The sequence below is a fragment of the Mesoplodon bidens genome (assembly GCF_964165515.1).
Source record: "Mesoplodon bidens genome assembly, chromosome: 8".
Lineage (NCBI taxonomy): Eukaryota > Metazoa > Chordata > Mammalia > Artiodactyla > Ziphiidae > Mesoplodon > Mesoplodon bidens.
This window is the reverse complement of record NC_138165.1, coordinates 85,250,724-85,268,324: the sequence shown is the minus strand read 5'-3', so window position 1 is coordinate 85,268,324 and position 17,601 is coordinate 85,250,724. Positions and strand designations below refer to the sequence as shown.

The 17,601-nt window shown below is 40.4% G+C and overlaps 1 protein-coding gene across 7 annotated transcripts in view; it reads left to right on the top strand.

Annotated features, from left to right (window-relative positions):
• PLEKHM3 (pleckstrin homology domain containing M3) overlaps positions 1–17,601 on the top strand; it is a 193,118-nt gene that overhangs the window by 165,998 nt on the left and 9,519 nt on the right. Inside the window, exon 9 of one of the 7 annotated variants that reach the window (XM_081242665.1) lies at positions 801–1,244. The exons of the other annotated variants lie outside the window; for them this stretch is intronic. Within the exon in view, the coding sequence (XP_081098791.1) occupies positions 801–849 (49 nt within the window). The 3' untranslated portion in view covers positions 850–1,244. Of the gene's footprint in view, positions 1–800; positions 1,245–17,601 lie in introns of those variants that run through there. 7 annotated transcript variants of the gene reach the window in all.

The window sequence follows — 17,601 nt, the reverse complement described above, 5'->3', positions numbered from 1 at the left end:
ACATGGGTTCGTGCCCCAGTCCGGGAAGATCCCACATGCCGCGGAGGGGCTAGACCCGCAAGTCATGGCCACTGAGCCTGCGCGTCCGGAGCCTGTGCTCCGCAACACTTTCTGGCACTGTCAGATGCTCCAGGCTCATCTTATATAATTCCTGCCCTAATCCTAGAAGCAGCCGTTTCTCCAAGGAGCCCTGGTTCCTTTTTTTTTTTTTTTTTTTTTTTGCGGTACGCGGGCCTCTCACTGTTGTGGCCTCTCCCGTTGTGGAGCACAGGCTCCAGACGTGCAGGCTCAGCGTCCATGGCTCATGGGCCCAGCCGCTCCGCGGCATGTGGGATCTTCCCGGACCGGGGCACAAACCTGCGTCCCCTGCATCGGCAGGTGGACTCTCAACCACTGCGGCACCAGGGAAGCCCTCTCCAAGGAGCCCTGGTTCCTTTTAATAGAGAATATTAGAAACCAAGATCAGGGTGCTGGGATGCACACATTTTTAAAGCCCTCAGTCCCAGGACTTGTCCTTTGCAGGGACAGAGGTACTCCCCTCTCACTGCACATCAGAATCTCCTGTGAGACCTGGCTTCTTTAAATCCCCAGAATCTGTATCTTCAAAGACTCCCCTTGTGATTCTAAGTCACATTCAGAAGGAAAAGATCCCTCCTCTAAGATATCTGTGGTCATGATCAGAGGTGCTGGATTCTCACAAGCAAAATGACCACATTAGCACATCTATGGGCTCATAGGGCCTTTACCCAGTAGGAAAGAATGCGTAGCTAGTTAGAATGCTCTGTTTCTCCCTTGGTCAGATGCAGTTCTCCAAGCTTGCACAAATGTCTGAGTCCGAAGGGGCCCTGACCTGCCTTCCTGGAATTCCAGGTGGATAATACTTTCCAGGAGCCTGTTGTGCTTTCCCATCGTGTTCAGTTTCCAGTTAAACACTGGGAGTGGCTTGTACACATCAATGGAAAAGGACAAAAAGAAACACTAATAAAAGATTTACTGAAGGAAAACTTTAGTCAGAAATAGAGTTGCAGATTTAAAACATATCTATAAAGATGTACTGAATAAATAAATGTGGGTAAATAAAAGTAAATTTGAATTGTGGGATAAATTTTTAAATCTATGCATAATTGAAATCTTTATGGATGAAGTAATGATGCATCGGATTTACTTCAGAATAATCTGATGGTGGGAGGCGATAAATATAGATGAAAGGGATAGATAATTGTTGGAGCTAGGTGCTCGGTACACAGGGGTTTATTATACTATCCTCTCTACTTCTGAATATGTTTGAAATTTTCCATAATAAAATACGTTTTAAAAATCTGTATGTAAAAATCCTAGAAATTTAGTATTTAGTGAATTTGTTAGCACCTCCTTGACCATCTTGCTAAATTCAGCACCTCTGCACCCTCCAAACTATATTTAATGTCCTTTCAGATCCAAATATCATGTGAATAGCAATAATTACAATTCAGTAAAGAACATTCCACAAGCATTAGAACTATTCTTTCTTTCAATAAATGATTCATTGAACATATTATGTTTGTGCACTGGGCTGGGTTCTAGAGACACAGAGTGAACCCGGCATGCTCCTTGCTCGCAAATAGTTGAGAGTCTCTAGTAAGAGACAGACAAGCCAGTAGGCAGTTGTGTTACGTGTGGGAGGAGCCACAGTAGAGGGGGTGGACCTGGGGCTCCAAGAAGGGGACTGACGTATATTGTGGGTAGAAAGACGTTCCACAATTTCTGAACATATGACAGAGCTCCATGTTGAGCTCTAAAGCACCGATTTATGCACTTCACTATTAGAATACACTCGGTTTTAACATGCTTATTTGATTATGACCACATAGCAAACATTGGTCAACCCTTGAGACTTTCTTTTCCTATAAATGAATTGTTATGCAGGAGGAAACTTCATGAATGTATAATTTAGAAATATAGCCCTAGTATTAATTTTTAGAACACCATCTCTGGCAGACATAGAGAATGTTCTGGGATTGTAGGGGAATGGCACTAATATTTACTAGTACTGGTGCCAGCAGTTTACATATCTCATCATTTAATTCTTATGCTAGTCCTCTGAGGGAGTATTATTACATCTATTTTAATAATGAGGAAACCTAGGTTCAGAGGAGGCAATTAACTTGGCCCAAAAGATAAAGCCAAAACTTGAACCCAAATATATCTGACTCCAAAACCTATGCTTTTTTCATTATACATCACTGGGTTTTTTTTGTACTTGTAGTCCTTAAACTGTTTTTGCAGCATACCCCCCGAAAGAAATTTGAAAATTGTATGTACCTCTGCTATTAAAGAAGCCTCCCCCGGACTTCCCTGGAGGCGCATTAGATAAGATTCCGCCTGCCAATGCAGGGGACACGGGTTCGATCCCTGGTCTGGGAAGATCCCACATGCCGTGGGGCAACTAAGCCCGTGCGCCACAACTACTGAGCCTGCGCTCTAGAGCCCGTGCTCCTCAACAAGAGAAGCCACCGCAATGAGAAGCCCGCGCACCGCAATGAAGAGCAGCTCCCGCTCACCACAACTAAGAAAGCCCCTGCGCAGCAACGAAGACCCAATGCAGCCATAAATAAATAAAATTTTAAAAAATAAATAAATAAAAGAAGCCTCCCCCAAAATTGTTATTTACAATTTTCCCTTTATTTGCCAACCTGGAAGTTTTTGTGCTTGGAGCAGTGAGCCAGAGTTAAATTGGGGAGGGGAAAGCTCTGCTTTTCTTTCGTGAGGTGGCCGAGGGGCTGTTGTGAGGGGGCGTGGGAAAGGGGACCACAGCAGGGCTCCCACCTCTGAGCAGCCCAGGCAGGCCAGGTCCGTGAGGGGTACCTGTGCAGCTAAGGACCGGCCTTAATCAGGTTTATGAAGGCAAACTCCAGATTAAATACCTACCTCTCTCCTTTAAATAGGAAAACACTGAAATCCAAATTGCAAGATTTTAAATACAATAGGAAGACCCAGAATCACAAAACTGCTTTACTTAAGCCTAATCCAGCCTTTACCCTTTAGGGGACTAAAAGGAAAGCTCAGCCCTAGGAGAGAGGAACATTCTGTTAAAACAAGTGTCCAATTCCACATCCTGGGGAAATAGGAAGGACAAAACATGCCCTCCTTGATTGAGAATCAGAAATAAGGGCTCTAAATGTTCAGAATTACAAATCAGAAGATTAGACTGATACTGCCCTAAGGATTAAGCGAAAACAATCAATATAAAAGGAAAAACGTCACATAAATCCACCGAATGACCCAGGACTTAGTTTTTTGGGGTTTTTTTTTTAAATCCTATCCAGCTTTCTTTCCAACATCTCTACATATCACTGGTCTTCTTTTGTTATTAAGGACATAATGCTGCTAAGGAGACCATCCTGCTTCACACATTTCTGTGAAGATGCCAGTCCTGAATCTTGAAATGTTTCCAAATCACAAGTACATAAATACTTCATCTTAAAAACACTCAGCACGCATTTAACATGGGACTTGCAAACATACCAGCTATCATAAATCAGTTCCATCCTTTGTGTCTGATCCATTCAGCCTTTTTGATTTTTTCAGGTCATATACAAGCCATCCCCACAGGTTTTCCAGTATGGAAAACACTGCACTTCAAGACTTTATGACCCCGCTCCCATTCGGGGCTGTATTTAGATGTAGGAGTGCTATAAGAAGATTATATATTAATACTGAATTTGGTGTGTTTCATATAGTAGGCATTCCATAACTATTTGCTGTTTGGTTCAACTCTCCCAAATATATTATGTGCGTTCATTAAGAACACTGACAATGCTTTTTTAAAAAACTGGTTAAGAGAACTTAAAATACTTGCACTAAATGAAATAAATCAGACAGGGAAAACAGATATTATATGATTTCACCTATATGGGGAATCTAAAAAAAAACAAACTCATAGATACAGAGAACAGATTAGCAGTTGCCAGAGGCAGGGGGTGTGGAAGGGGCAAAATGGGTGAAGGGTGTCAAAAAGGTACAGACTTCAAGTTATAAGATGAATAATGTGCAACGTGGTGACTAAAGATAACAATACTGTATCATATATTTGAAAGTTGCTAAGAAACTATAGCTTGAAAGTTCTCATCACAAGAAAAAAAACTTTTGTGACTATGTGAGGTGATGGATGTTAACTAAACTTATTGTGGCGATCATTTGGCAACATGTACATATATCAAATCATCATGCTGTACGCCTAAAACTAATGCAATGTTATATGTTAATTATATCTCAATAAATCTGGAAAAAAAATACTTGTGAGGATAGAGGAGCATGGTAAAAGTCTGAAGTAACACTACAGATTTATATGTAAGGTTGAAGCAACTGACCTGCCGTTTCAAATATTTCTCTGGCGTGAGTGTTGACCTATGGAGGTCAACGTGCACTTGTCCTAGGAAGGCATCCCCGAGCACATGTTATTCCTGTGTTAGGGCATCTGCAGCTCAGTGGTTACTCTTCTAAAAGGGTTACAGGTTTTTTTTTAAAGTTCTGGGGGTTTGGAGAAGCAGACTGAGCATTACTTGGTAGTTTTCCTTTTGTATACAATAGTCGACCACTTCCTCCTCTCCAAGAAATCACAGTTGCACACAGGACCTTGAATTTATCAACATCAAACTCTTACCAGTTGAGTTAACATACTCTGACACCACATCCAGTCTGCACACGTTCACAGAACATTTCCTATACCTGTCTATTGAGAACGAACACTGGCCTCATGGAAAAGTCCATAGCAAGTGAGTTTCTAAGAGGGCTTGTCCTGTTTTTCACTTTTAAAATCTATTTTGTCAGGTTAGCTTACAGAAAAAAAGGTCTCCCAAAGAACTCAGTTCAAGCCCCATCGCTTTCATCCATCTTGACCAAACTCCAGAAATGTCTAGCTTGTACTGAAGAGCATGGAGACTCCTCCCAATACCTTGACCTCTGGAATTGGCCTTTGTCATTTTGCACCTCACAGCTATTCATACCACCCTGCCCCTGAGGACCTGAACTTGTTGGGGCGTGGACTTTGTGCTTTGTCTTGGCACCTCTGCCCTCCTTTAAGCTTCATGTACACATGAAGCTTCAAATAACTAATTGTAGTCAAACCTTAAAAAGGTTTGTTTAAAAAGAGAAAAAAAAACTGTATTGTGAAGGATAGAATTACTTCTTCACACAGAAGATGCTGAGATGCACAATTCCCAGCACAACGTGAGCAGTCCATTAAGAGCTGTGTTTTCCATTGCCCTAGTTTCCTTTGATTTGTTCATGGAAGGTAAATGTGGAGACGGCTTTGCCTAAGGTTGCCACTTCTGTGCCTAGAAAATCATTAAACCCCAGATTTGCCAGCAGCCTTACAAAGCCTTTTCCATTTTCCTGGGCAGCCAGTTATACAATAGTTTGTCAGTTTTTGAAAGAGAGTTTCATGTCTAGGCAGGAATTTTTTGGTGGGAGTTGGGGGAGTAGAAGAAAGCTCCAGAAGAGGAGGAGAGAGAAGCACTGCCCAGAAGCTGATCTTTCCTTGTGGCTTCCTATTTGCTCAGGCTTCATTTCTGTGAGTCCTTGCACAAACAGACTGAATACCTGGATTATGCCCTCATCTGGACTCAAATACACATACATTACATACCCTTTTTTCACTAATCATCCTGACACATTCCTCTGTTGGTAAATGGTTCCAAAACAAACACTGTCGGTGCACCTAATTAGCAGGTTTGTGGGCTGTGCTTGGCAGTCCTGTTACATCCTGTTCCACAATAGAGAACAACAGCCTTGGCGAGGTTGGGCTTTAGGGAGGGAACAGCTTCCCTCAATGCGTATATGCTTTTTTAATGATATTTCCTTTCTGTGGCTTTTCTTGGGAAGCAGCCACTCAGCAAGTATTATAACGAGGTGTGGGATCCTCCCAGCAGCTAGAGGGAATTTGGACTCCTCTTCATAGGTGTGTTTGTTGAGGAACCAGTAGTTTCCATCTGCTTAGTGTTCTCTCCCCCTCTCCCCCCCGCCCCCGGGTTGAAGAGGAGCATATCGAGGAACTTTCTCCATTGTTCTCTAACTCTGATGGTGAAGGGCAAGACTCCTGCCTCTGTTCTAGAATCAAAACTAACAAAGTCGGAAGGGCCTGTGGAGACCATTTAGACATTTTTAGCATAGAAAAACTGAAACCCAGAGAGCGCACAGGTTTCATGAGTGGCAGGAGCAGGGGGTGACTTACAAGACGGAATTCAGCTGTCCTTAGGCTACATGACTGCCTGTTCCTAAATGTATTTATTGAGTCAGTGAAGGTTCTCCTTGGTAAAAACTCGAGCGCAATGCTAGTTTTTTTGGCTTTTAAACTTTGGTCAAAGAGTAACTTGGTAAATAACATTTTACCTTGGCCTGGTGGCTCCTATATTCACATGTCAAAATGTTTCAGAACGTCTGCTAACACACACGAGACTTTTGTGAAATCCTCAGGGCTGACCTGACCCTTTTTGCCATTAAGCCACTTGATAAATTCTGTGTATTTATAAACACAGTCCTAGCTGGTGAGGCCGACATTGATTTTTGAAGCCATTTGGTCACTTGAATAGATGGCTGTTGTCTCCCCCAGACACATTTCTTACCAAGTTTCTACTTAGGTGTCTGGCTAATGTTATGTTAATCATTTTATCTCTAAGCGTTTCAGACAACCTAATTTTTTGTGGTTTGGAGGGGGAGAACTTATTTAACGCTTGTTTTAACTTTCCAATTATAAACTAAGTTGATGTTCATTATAGAAAGTGTTGGAAATATATGAAAGTAAAAAAAAATAAATAAATAATAAAATTAAATAAAGTACATAAAAGTATAAAGAAGAAAATTCTCCATACATACGTATGCATATGTTTTTTAATAAAATCGAGATTGTATGAAATACATAATTTTATATCCAGTCTTTTTATCACATCATATTAGAACCAGGAAAATAGTCGTATTTAAGCTATACGCTTCCACTGATGGGTACTTTTACAGGAAAAAAAAAATTTAATTGGCTCTAAAATTACCAAGATCCATAAGTAAAGGCAGGCTAGTCCACAGAAAGATCACTGCACTGGGAATACGAAAGTCTAGATGTCATTCCTAACTCTGCCACTAAATTGCTGTGTGACCTTTAACAAGCTGCCCCACCATCTACACATCAGGCGTATGACACTGTTTTAAGCTCTTATTGACCAAAGAAGTAAGAGCTTGTAAGAGCTTTACTTCAGCTCCGTTGCTTAGCATTTTGTATTAGTCTGTTTGATGGTTTGTCATAACGTTTTCAGTGAAGTTGACTGATTTTTTTGATACATTTCACCCAAAGGGATTAAGATATAAATTCAAATTGATTCAGTCCACCATTCTGAAATAATGTAAGATCCATGAGGAAATGGACTTTTTCTGTTTTGCTCACTGCTCCATCCTCTACATCTAGAACAGCACATAGTGAATGCTCAATAAATAATTCATGAATGGATGGTTTACTTTAGTTTTTCAAATCTGTACTTATCAATGTATTTTCTTTTATTTTAAATAGCTTTTAAACTAATTTCAGGGAAATTGTCTGTTTAAATGTAGACATCACCAAGAGACCTGACTTTATCGAGTGATAGCTAACATTCTATTATATATTAGGGACAGATGTGTTTTATTGGCCCAATGGAGACTTTACTGTAAAAGATTTGAGCTTTGCTAAGCTACCCGGATAACTTAATTTTCAAAACATCTTTTAGGTCATTTCTTAGTGTGAGCTTTTTCCTTCCCCGTGGGACTGTAAATAAGTAACCTGAATACACAATAGGGAAGAGAAGGAGTATTTACCTTTCCATACAAAAAATGTTGACTTTTCAGACTGAGCAATATGTTCTGAAATGAACTGTTTTTGTGCTTTAGAATTACAAGAGGTACAACAGTATCTTGGTTTTGTCAGTATATATTTATGATATTTTGAGACTTTTTTCATCCAACTAATTACGGGAGTACAGATAGTAACCTGTTTAAGTCGTCATTTTGTTTTTACTTCAGCATCTAATGTGCATTATCATGTCTTTATTAAACATCTTCAGTATTCTGAATATTAAACCGCTCAATGCTGCATCAGGAAATACCTGCCTGTGCCATCTATAGCTACCATTAATAATCATCTGTTTGGTTCCTGATTCTTTCAGAGTACTTAAAATAGAGATAAAGGCACAGTTCGTAGCTGTTTACACTCTATACAAAAGTTGCTATTGTATTTGGAATGAAGTATATCAGAGCGTAGAACGCGGGAAGCTTAGCAGTCGTTTGCCCATCACCCCCACGTCCTGCAACACACACCCCTTCCCCACCTCCTCCACACCCCCATGGAAGCCAGTGTCCCCCACCACACCACACCCATAGCTAGCTGGAGATTCAGGCTGTCACACCCCAGTGCGGTACCCTTTCTGCCTCACCCTGTTGTCAGAGCACTAGGCTAAAATTTGAGGGAAGCACAGAGCATCCTAGGAGGGTAAAAGACAACTACGTACCCTCAACTAGTTTCACTTACTTCTGGTGACGGTTGGCAGTGGCGATGGGTGTTCTCACCAAAATTAATGGAAAGAAGTTTGTAACCTGTGGATGAGAGAACAGGGCAAGAGAGCATTAAAAGAGGTAATTCATGTGAAAAACAGAAATGTGGGGATTGCCTTTTATAAAACCAGTAACATAGTAGACTAGCTTGCAAATAATGAATCAGTGGCTGGTTTAAAGACTGCATTGGAAACGTTAGAAGCCACTAACTTGGACTGATATAACTTAAACTAAAAGATCTAGTTCGGCCTTGAGAGCGGGGAGGTTGAAGTATCTTAAAGCTCTTCTTTACGAGGGGCGTTAACATTTTTTTTCTAGAAAGAGATGGTGAGGAGAAAGGAAATTTAAATTAAAAGACTTAGGTGGGAAAGCAGCTTACATTAATGATTGGAAAGAAAAATTTCAGAATTGAGGATGAAGAAACAAGCAAATTTTCCTTGGCAGTAGGGAAGACAAGGTGGGGGCAGGGAAGGAGAGGAAGGATAGACTTAGGGTGGGAGAGTGAGACCTGAGGTAAACTGGTGGGGGGGGGGCATGGTTCTCCTGCAGTATCAGAAATAGGCACCAATTCAGGGGTTTAGGGACAAGTGATGTGAATGTCAAAGCAGCAAGCACGCAAGGTGACTTTTCCCTTCCTCTGCTTTCAGCTTTCCTGAGAGGTACGTAAGGTCCACTGTTTAAAAGAGAGAGACCTAATCAGGGGACCCTTAATACTTAGAAAGTACCTAAGAGCAGTACTTAACCCTTCTCCGGGCCTAACCCCACAAAAGTTTCTCACCTCAGTTTTTCTCACTGAGGGTTCTGGACAGCTTGCCCAAGCCACCTCCCAGAGGCAATGAAAGAGAAAAGGCTTATTTATTAGTTAGCAAGCACATTGCTAATCAGTGAGTGACCACTGGCTTCCCCCAGTGAGGGAGCACGTTGCTCCCTTTGAGAGTTGCCTTTGCTGATATACTACCACCTAACCTTCACCCTAGTCCTGTCTTATGAATATACACAGTGCAGTGTTGAAAGAAAGAAAATTTTTAGTGACTTTCAGGTGCCTTACATGTCTGTTTATTGCTTGTGTATAGAGCATAACTATTCATAACTTTTTATTACTGTGATTATCAGTTCCATCCAGCTTTTACTAATATGCAGAGTGGAAGCAAAGGTTCCAAATAATGTTCTCACCGAATCAAAGGGGCTGCAAAACAGGCCTTGTTGTTCTTGCCTTTTTCCCTCATTCAGTGTTACTATATGTTGATAGTACCAGGTTTTAAGCATTATTGCATTATTTTTCCAATACATGCTTGGTTCAAGCACATTAGGATAATTTTAATTACTAGAAGTTTATACATTTTTGAACAATTAAACAGTGTTTCCTAATTTTATAAACATGTAAACAGTCTGTTAGTTTAACCCACCAAAAGTCAAACAATACCTTTGACACTATATAAAGATGAAAAAAAAAAACTGAGATGTTCAAAAAGTCAGACATCTAAAGTCAGAACTGGTTCTTGACCACCTGAGATGCTTATACAGGTGCATCTCTTTTTAAATAAACTTAAGAAATAAAACTACAATATAAATTTAATTAATTGGTTGATTATTTACATTTCAAATTCTTTCATTTAACATAAAGATGGGCAGCAGTAAACTTTGCTAATATATCCAACATAGACTGTTATAACTCTTTAGGGTTACAAACTCTAAAGTTGTTTACTTGAAGGGAGACTGTTTTTACCAGATACACAAATGTATTATTAAACAGTATAGTGTTGGCATAGGAAAATAGATCAGTGGAATAGGATTTCAGAAAGTATGGAAATAAACCCAGGTAATATGGGAATTTAGCACACGATAAAGGTAGCACAGCAAATTAGTGAAACAAAAATGGATCATTCCAGAAAAGGAACTGGGAATCAGATAGCCATTTGGAGAAAGAAAAATAATGCTGGATTTTACCATACATCTTACATCAAGATAAATTCCAACTGGATCAAATATTTTAATGTAAAAAAATGAAACAAGACAAAACCCATAAAGTACTAGAAGAAAAGATGGGTGAATATTTTTGTCATCTTAAAGTGGGGAAGGTCTCTCCAAGCTTGACACAAACCCAGAAGTCATGAAAGCAAAATGCTTTTAAATACATCTTTAAAATGTTAAATGCCTAAAATTTTATAGATAAAGGCAAATGTAGACAGGAAACTTGGAGAGATATTTTCCACATGTGACAAAGTATTAATTTCCTAAATATAAAAAAATCTATAAAAGTCATTAGAAAATGGGCAAAGGTCACAAACCAGTATACAGAAAAAAACATGCAAATGGCCAATAAATACAAGAACAACTCCATATTGTAATTAAGGAAAGCAAACTAAAATGAGATTCTTACATATCAGCTATGGGAAAATATTAATAGATATGAAATGTAAAGCCCTATGTAGAAACAGTAATTAACATCACTTCCTATTTCATTTTGCAAAGTCCATGTTTTTGTTCTAAGTGTTTAGAACAGCCCTGTCTAATATATTAGACCGCCCAGCTGTCTTTGGAAATGATTGACCTAGAGCATTGGTTTTCAAAGTTTTCTTATTCATCAGAATTCTCTGGAGGGCTTGTTAAAACATAGATTGACAAGCCCCACTCTGTAGTTTATGATTCAGTAAGTCTGGCATGGAACCCAGTAATTTGCATTTCTAACAAATTCTCTGGCGATGCTGGTTTGGCTAGTCCACGGACCATACTTTTAGAACCATTGACCTAGAACACATTGAGTATTAGAAAATGATGTAATACTGTCTTGTAGAGAAGTAGAGAATGTATTGGTGAGAAGAGACAAATAGGGGAACAGTGTAAATTAATGCCAAAACACTTTGGGTCTTTTATTTGAATGCCTTTCTCCTTTTAAATTTACATCACTAACTTATTCCTAAGCGACTAATCATGCTGTTTATAAAATTAGATTTACCTTCTGAACTTTTCTGCATTTTTCTAATGTACCCGTGCTTGACAGTTTCTTTTGTGTTCCATTAAGTGTCTTAGTGCTTTGAGGAACTGAAATGTAATATGTTAAATACAAGTAAATCCCATTCAAGAGTCTTAGATACCATCGTTATAAATTACTATTTCTTTTAAAGAGGTTTACTTCAACAACTTGACAGTTAAATTTTTCAGTTTTACATTATAAAGGTAGGCTGGTGAATTAACATAAGTCCATATATAAGCCAAGATAATTTTTTAAAATTTGCATTAGCCTAATAAATTCTTATATTTACTGCCTTTGTCTTAGATGTAGCAAGACATTTCTAAACATCTCTTGGACTCTTAGGTGTTTTGAACTACTTTAGAGATTTTTACAGAAAGCCATTGCTCTTATTTATGGTTCTTTAATGGGTACAATTATGATATATTCTAACTTTTTCCAGATATTATAGAAAATTTTTAAATCCTCAAGTAATCCCAAGAAGTGATGGACATTTGTCTGTTGAGAATGATATTAACTGCCAGGTGAACCATTTAAAAAAAAACTTAGAAGTGTCAGAAATTCCAGTTTTTCCCTATCCCCAAAAAACTATTTCATTCAGGTCAAATCTATTATGATTTTACATACATAGAGTATTACTGAGAAGTCCTGTCACCACCTGCAAATTAGCAAGAAGCATTTGCACTAAAGATAATGGTGAGTTATTGTCCCCAGCAGGATAGCAAAAATGACAAATGAATTAATTAACCCTTGTTTACATTCTATTTCAAAGCCAAGATTTTAAGTAAAGCACTTGTCAAACGTATTAGCTGAGCTTGGTTTACAAACTAAAAGTGCAAGACCTGTGAAAGCCAAATGCTTTGTGGGCTACAATCGGGGGGTGGGGGCGGGGGGAAGAACCTTCCTTAATTAACTTCAGGGATTAAAATGTAAATAAAAAGATCATTGCAGGGCATACCAATTGTTCTTCCCAGATTTGAGTCTTAGCAGGTATATGGGGATATACTGAATAACTTAAAGGACCATGTGGCTAGTAACTGGGGACAGAGGGCCAGATTTAAGTCAGAAGACTGGAATCAAGTCCCAAGTTGATCACCATTTACTAGTTCTGGGACCAGATAAGCCACCAGTTATTTTAGTATTTCATTTCATTTTTATCTATTTACTGACTGACGGACTTATTTAAAGAAGGGAAAACAAATTGGAGAGCTATTATAAGGATAATTTATATAAAAATAGGGGCAAAGGGCCATACAGATATTGCCTAATTTAAATATCTAATTTGATTTTACTGTATGTGCATTTTACGAAGCAGAACTACTAGAATAGATTTACAAATTAGCACATACATGCCTCAATCTGCCAGACATTTAGCCAAAGGAGCTGGATCTTTTATAGTCTCATATAATTCCAGTCAAACGTTATGAATACCTTTTCAGTCCCCACCTCCCTACCCCCAGCGAAAAAAAGAAAAAAAAAAAATCACAGTGAACAACCCTAAATGTGATAGACCCAAATGCAGTTCATCCCTCGCTCTGCAAGGAGCCGGGAGAGTTCTGTAATCCGTTACCAGACCCTTTGCCTCTTCCTCCCTTTCCCAACTGCTTCTCCTGGGGCAAAGTATAGGGGCATCTGGAGAGTGTGGATTTCCTGGCACAAGGCTTGACTGGAGGTGGTGCGCCAGGCAGCAGCCGTGAATCTTGGACCCTCCCCACCCATTAGCACCAACCATAATCAGTTTCTTACTGAAATTATGTGTTAACACTTCTTTATTTTAGCTCTATTTCCCGCAAATGGATGAATCTGTTAGGTTCTGTCATCTGTTTAAATCAGATTTAATTCATTTTACCTTTGAATGTTTAATAACATGTTCTGTGCATTCTTCTAAACAGCATGCATATACGTATGTAAGCACATACATAGCACATATACACACACACATGCAGGCATATGCTGTATATGATATTGGCTGATTTCCTATTTAAGCAGATTATAAATTGTTTGCTTACATTCAGTTCCTGAAGAACAGAAGAAAACACCAACCCAAAACATTCAAATAACCAGGCCCCAACAACTACCTCCCTTAGCTAAGGGATTTAAATAATCATCATGGTTTCTTGGAAAAACCAATAATATCTGGTGACCCTATGGGGCGTCTTACATAGTAGCCATACACCAAACCGCACTCGCATGCCTGATAACGTGCACTTATTTCTGCACCCCACCCTTTTCGCTGTGGGCTCTACTGAGTGGAAATCAGCCAAAGCTCTACCCTGCTCTGTGCGCCTGTCTCTCGCTTGTCAGAGAGCCAACCAAACTAAGCCTGAATTTCAGTCCTAGTGAAATATCTGAGGTCATTGCCTGAGCCAAAAATAAAAATGCAGCAGGGGAAGCACCCAACATGAACAGAGCAGAAGCATCTCAGTGACTTCAACCTGGGGCAGAGGCCTCTAGCAGCTTCCTGCGACCTTCCTGTGTGCAGCTAGAATCTGGAAGGGCACAGACAAAGCCATCGCCAGCCTGTCTCTAATTGGCCTCATGTCATTAGCACTCCCGAACAGGAAACTCTCTGCAGCCAGGAATTCTTGCTTCTTTGCCATAATATTTGAGAAGCAAACCTTTTTCCCTGCACATATTTAGTTCTGTTAGTTTGTCACAGGTTAGTTTTCTTGAGTTTGATAGCTATAAAAAGAACACCCTGTCTGTCTGATTTCTTGGCAATTGACGATTCAATTTTTAGGTTCTGGACCTCTCTTTCATTTGCCCTAGGTCAGTAAGCTAAGTTTTAGGTCGAAGACTGTTTATAAAATGTATAGAGTCTTGTTCGATGATGCCTTTATTAAGACAGAGAATGAGATTTGTGTTGCCCCCAAATGGTGGAGATATTCCCCTGCCCCTGTCCCAAGGAAGGGAACCAGTTTGCCAGGGCATACACAGATCATTAATGGCATTGCCCCCTAGAGCTTCTGTAGAAGCAGACCTTGAGTTACTCCTTTCTCCTCACACATCCTCTGGTATATCCAGTGCTGACATGCACCCGGTCCACTCCAGTGTGGCTGTCCCAATGTTTAAAACACAAAAGCACTTCCATATAGGGTGGTAAATGACTACTGCCTCTAGCCAGTCCCCACCAATAAAAATAGAAATAAAAAAATAAAAATCCCACAACATTTAACAATTCTGGGTTTTTTTCTTGGGCAAAGGGGATGCTGATGAAGATTGGGAGGAGGCTTAAAAAGGAGTCCTTCATGTTGAGTTGAAATTTTATTTGCAGGGACAGAGGCAGCTCCTTTCGGCCAAATTCCTGATAATCAGAGCTGTGTGCACTAGTACATGTGAGCTATCTCATAGCTTGATGGATCAATGCAAATAAATAAGGTTTAAAGGGATGCTCTGCACTGTAATGCTCATCTCATTCATTCCCAGCTTGTCAGTGTGAGATTTTCTGAGGAGGGGCCAGCAAAGCTACATTCCCTCTCATTCATCCACAGACCTTGGGGCAAGAAAGTTTTAGAAAGAGAAGGATAAAAGCCAGAGTAGCCTTTTTTCCCCTGCACAAAATCTGCAGGTTGGAAGGAACCTTAGATACCATCTAATCCAACTTTCTCTTTGACTTCTGTGGAGAGTGAGGTTCAGAGATGAAGTAACTTCCCCCAAGGTCCCAGTGATGCTGGGGCCACTGGGCCAAGAACTAAGGCTTCCTCTCTCTAGCTGAGCTCTCCCCTCTGCAGTAAGTGGCCTCGCGGATACTTTACTGGTCTCTTTTCCACTGTAGAAGTTGCTAAAACCTAACTGCTTCACAATTAGGTAAAAGCAAATTATTTTATGGGGCAAATACAAAAGTATTTGGTTTTGGTTCTCTAGCTGGCTTAGATAGGGTATGAAGAAGCAAAGACCACCACAGAGAAACACCTCAGAAGTTCTTGGCCAAAGAGCGAATAAATGTGATGGAGGGTCAACCACCAAGATGGCCTTTGGGGAGGATGGAAAAATCAGAGGGAGTTGATAGAAAGTTGAAGGTTACTAGTCAATGCACAGAACTGTGTCATGGGTATTGACTTCTTAAATGATGTCCTAAATTAATTTAGCAACCACAGTATGGTTAATGCTAGTGAGTTTCAGCTATTTTAATCAAATGATGTATTAAAGTATGTATTTGTGAAAATGATATGAATAAATACACTACGCTGAACCTTATTGGTTGGTATTAGCATAAGCCAGCAGGTGACACTTGCAGATTCCACCTGGGGAGGGCACTGTTTACGCACTCCCTGGGTACCCCCTCTGTGATGCCTCATTCAGATAGGCTAGGTCAGTGGCTCTCAACTGGGAAGATCTCCCACCCACCCACCCACCCAGGGGACATTTGGACGATTGTTTGGCAGTGTCTGGAGGCATTGACAAGGGAGGAGTGGGGTTTGCCACTAGCATCCAGTGGGTAGAGGCCAGGGATGCTGCTAAACATCCAGCAGTGCTCAGGACTGCCCCCCACAGCAAAGGACTCTCTGTCCCAAACTATCAATAGTGCCAAGGTTGAGACTCCTGGATTAAGTAATGAATGTTTTCAAGAAAAAAAATGGAAAAACCCATTGGATGGCCCTGGTCAATAGCAAGTATGTGTCCCTACAGTCGCATCCTCTGTGACATGAAACTGGGAAGGGAGGCCATTCGGTCTTTGTTCTCCGTGGGGCACAGCAACAACCAAAAAGCAGTGAAACTGCTGGCTGCTTGACCGGATGACTCAGAAGTGAAGGTGCTGGCTTCCGTTTGATTTATCACTGAGGAATGCCAAAGGGACATTGCTCTTTCACTATCTCTGGCAATTTTCTGCACAGATGGTTACATTGGTAGATTTGCCTTGTATAAAAGATGTATTCCTAGGGCTTCCCTAGTGGCACAGTGGTTAAGAATCCGCCTGCCATTGCAGGGGACACGGGTTTGAGCCCTGGTCCGGGAAGATCCCACATGCCACGGAGCAACTAAGCCCTTGTGCCACAACTACTGAGCCTGCGCTCTAGAGCCCACAAGCCACAACTATTGAAGCCCGCATGCCACAACTACTGAAGCCTGCACACCTAGAGCCCCTGCTTTGCCACAAGAGAAGCCACCACAATGAGAAGTCCGTGTACCGCAATGAAGAGTAGCCCCGGCTCGCCGCAAGTAGAGAAAGCCCATGTGCAGCAACGAAGACCCAATGCAGCCATAAATAAATAAATAAAAATAATAAATAAATAAATAAAAAGATGTATTCCTAAAAAGTTATGTTTGTTAAATTTTAAATACAGTCAGGAAATTCAGTAAACACTAAGGAGCCAGTGAATCCTTTTAAAGTGACAGGTTCTTTTTAATAAAGTCCTATTCTCAAAGAGGACCATACGTATTTACACAATTAATGTAAATATTTTTCCTGCACATTATATTTATATCACAGAGCCACATAACTCTTATGCGAGAAACAGTTTCTCTTCCTCCTTCCTTTTCCTGCCCTTGTTCTTTTCCTTTAAAGAGAAAATCAGGGGGGAAATTAACAGTACAGCCTCTGACTTTGGGAAAGTCATTGATCAGTCTGTCCATTATACAGATCAAAAGATGCCTGCTGGGTTACAAATTGTTAGAAAAAATAGGACTTGGCTCTGTTTTGAAATCATTAATTTTTTATCTCAGACTTTTTTTTTTCTGTTACTGACCTTTGGTTAGAAAGAGCAGGTGTACTTGGTCCCTCCATCACCCCATGGGTGTTTGTTGCACCAGAAATATCTGATAAGGCTCAACCTCTTCACTCACAGCAGGATGGGAGGGGGAATCAGCAGAGATAAGGGAGTGGGTACTAAAGGAACCCAGCGGTTCTCTCCTTATCAATTACTGCCCTAGGGCAACATCCCTAGGTGTATAAGTCACTGACTAAGTCAACAGGACAAAGGGGGCAGAAAGGAGGAAATCTATTTGATAAAGTTACCATTCCTATCACTTCAGTGGTAGGAGGTTACAGAGGTGTGACCCACTGGGGACAAAGCCACTGACACTGGGGAAGAGCCAGCCAGACAAGAGAGGCACTAGGACACCTGAGTCTGACCTTCATG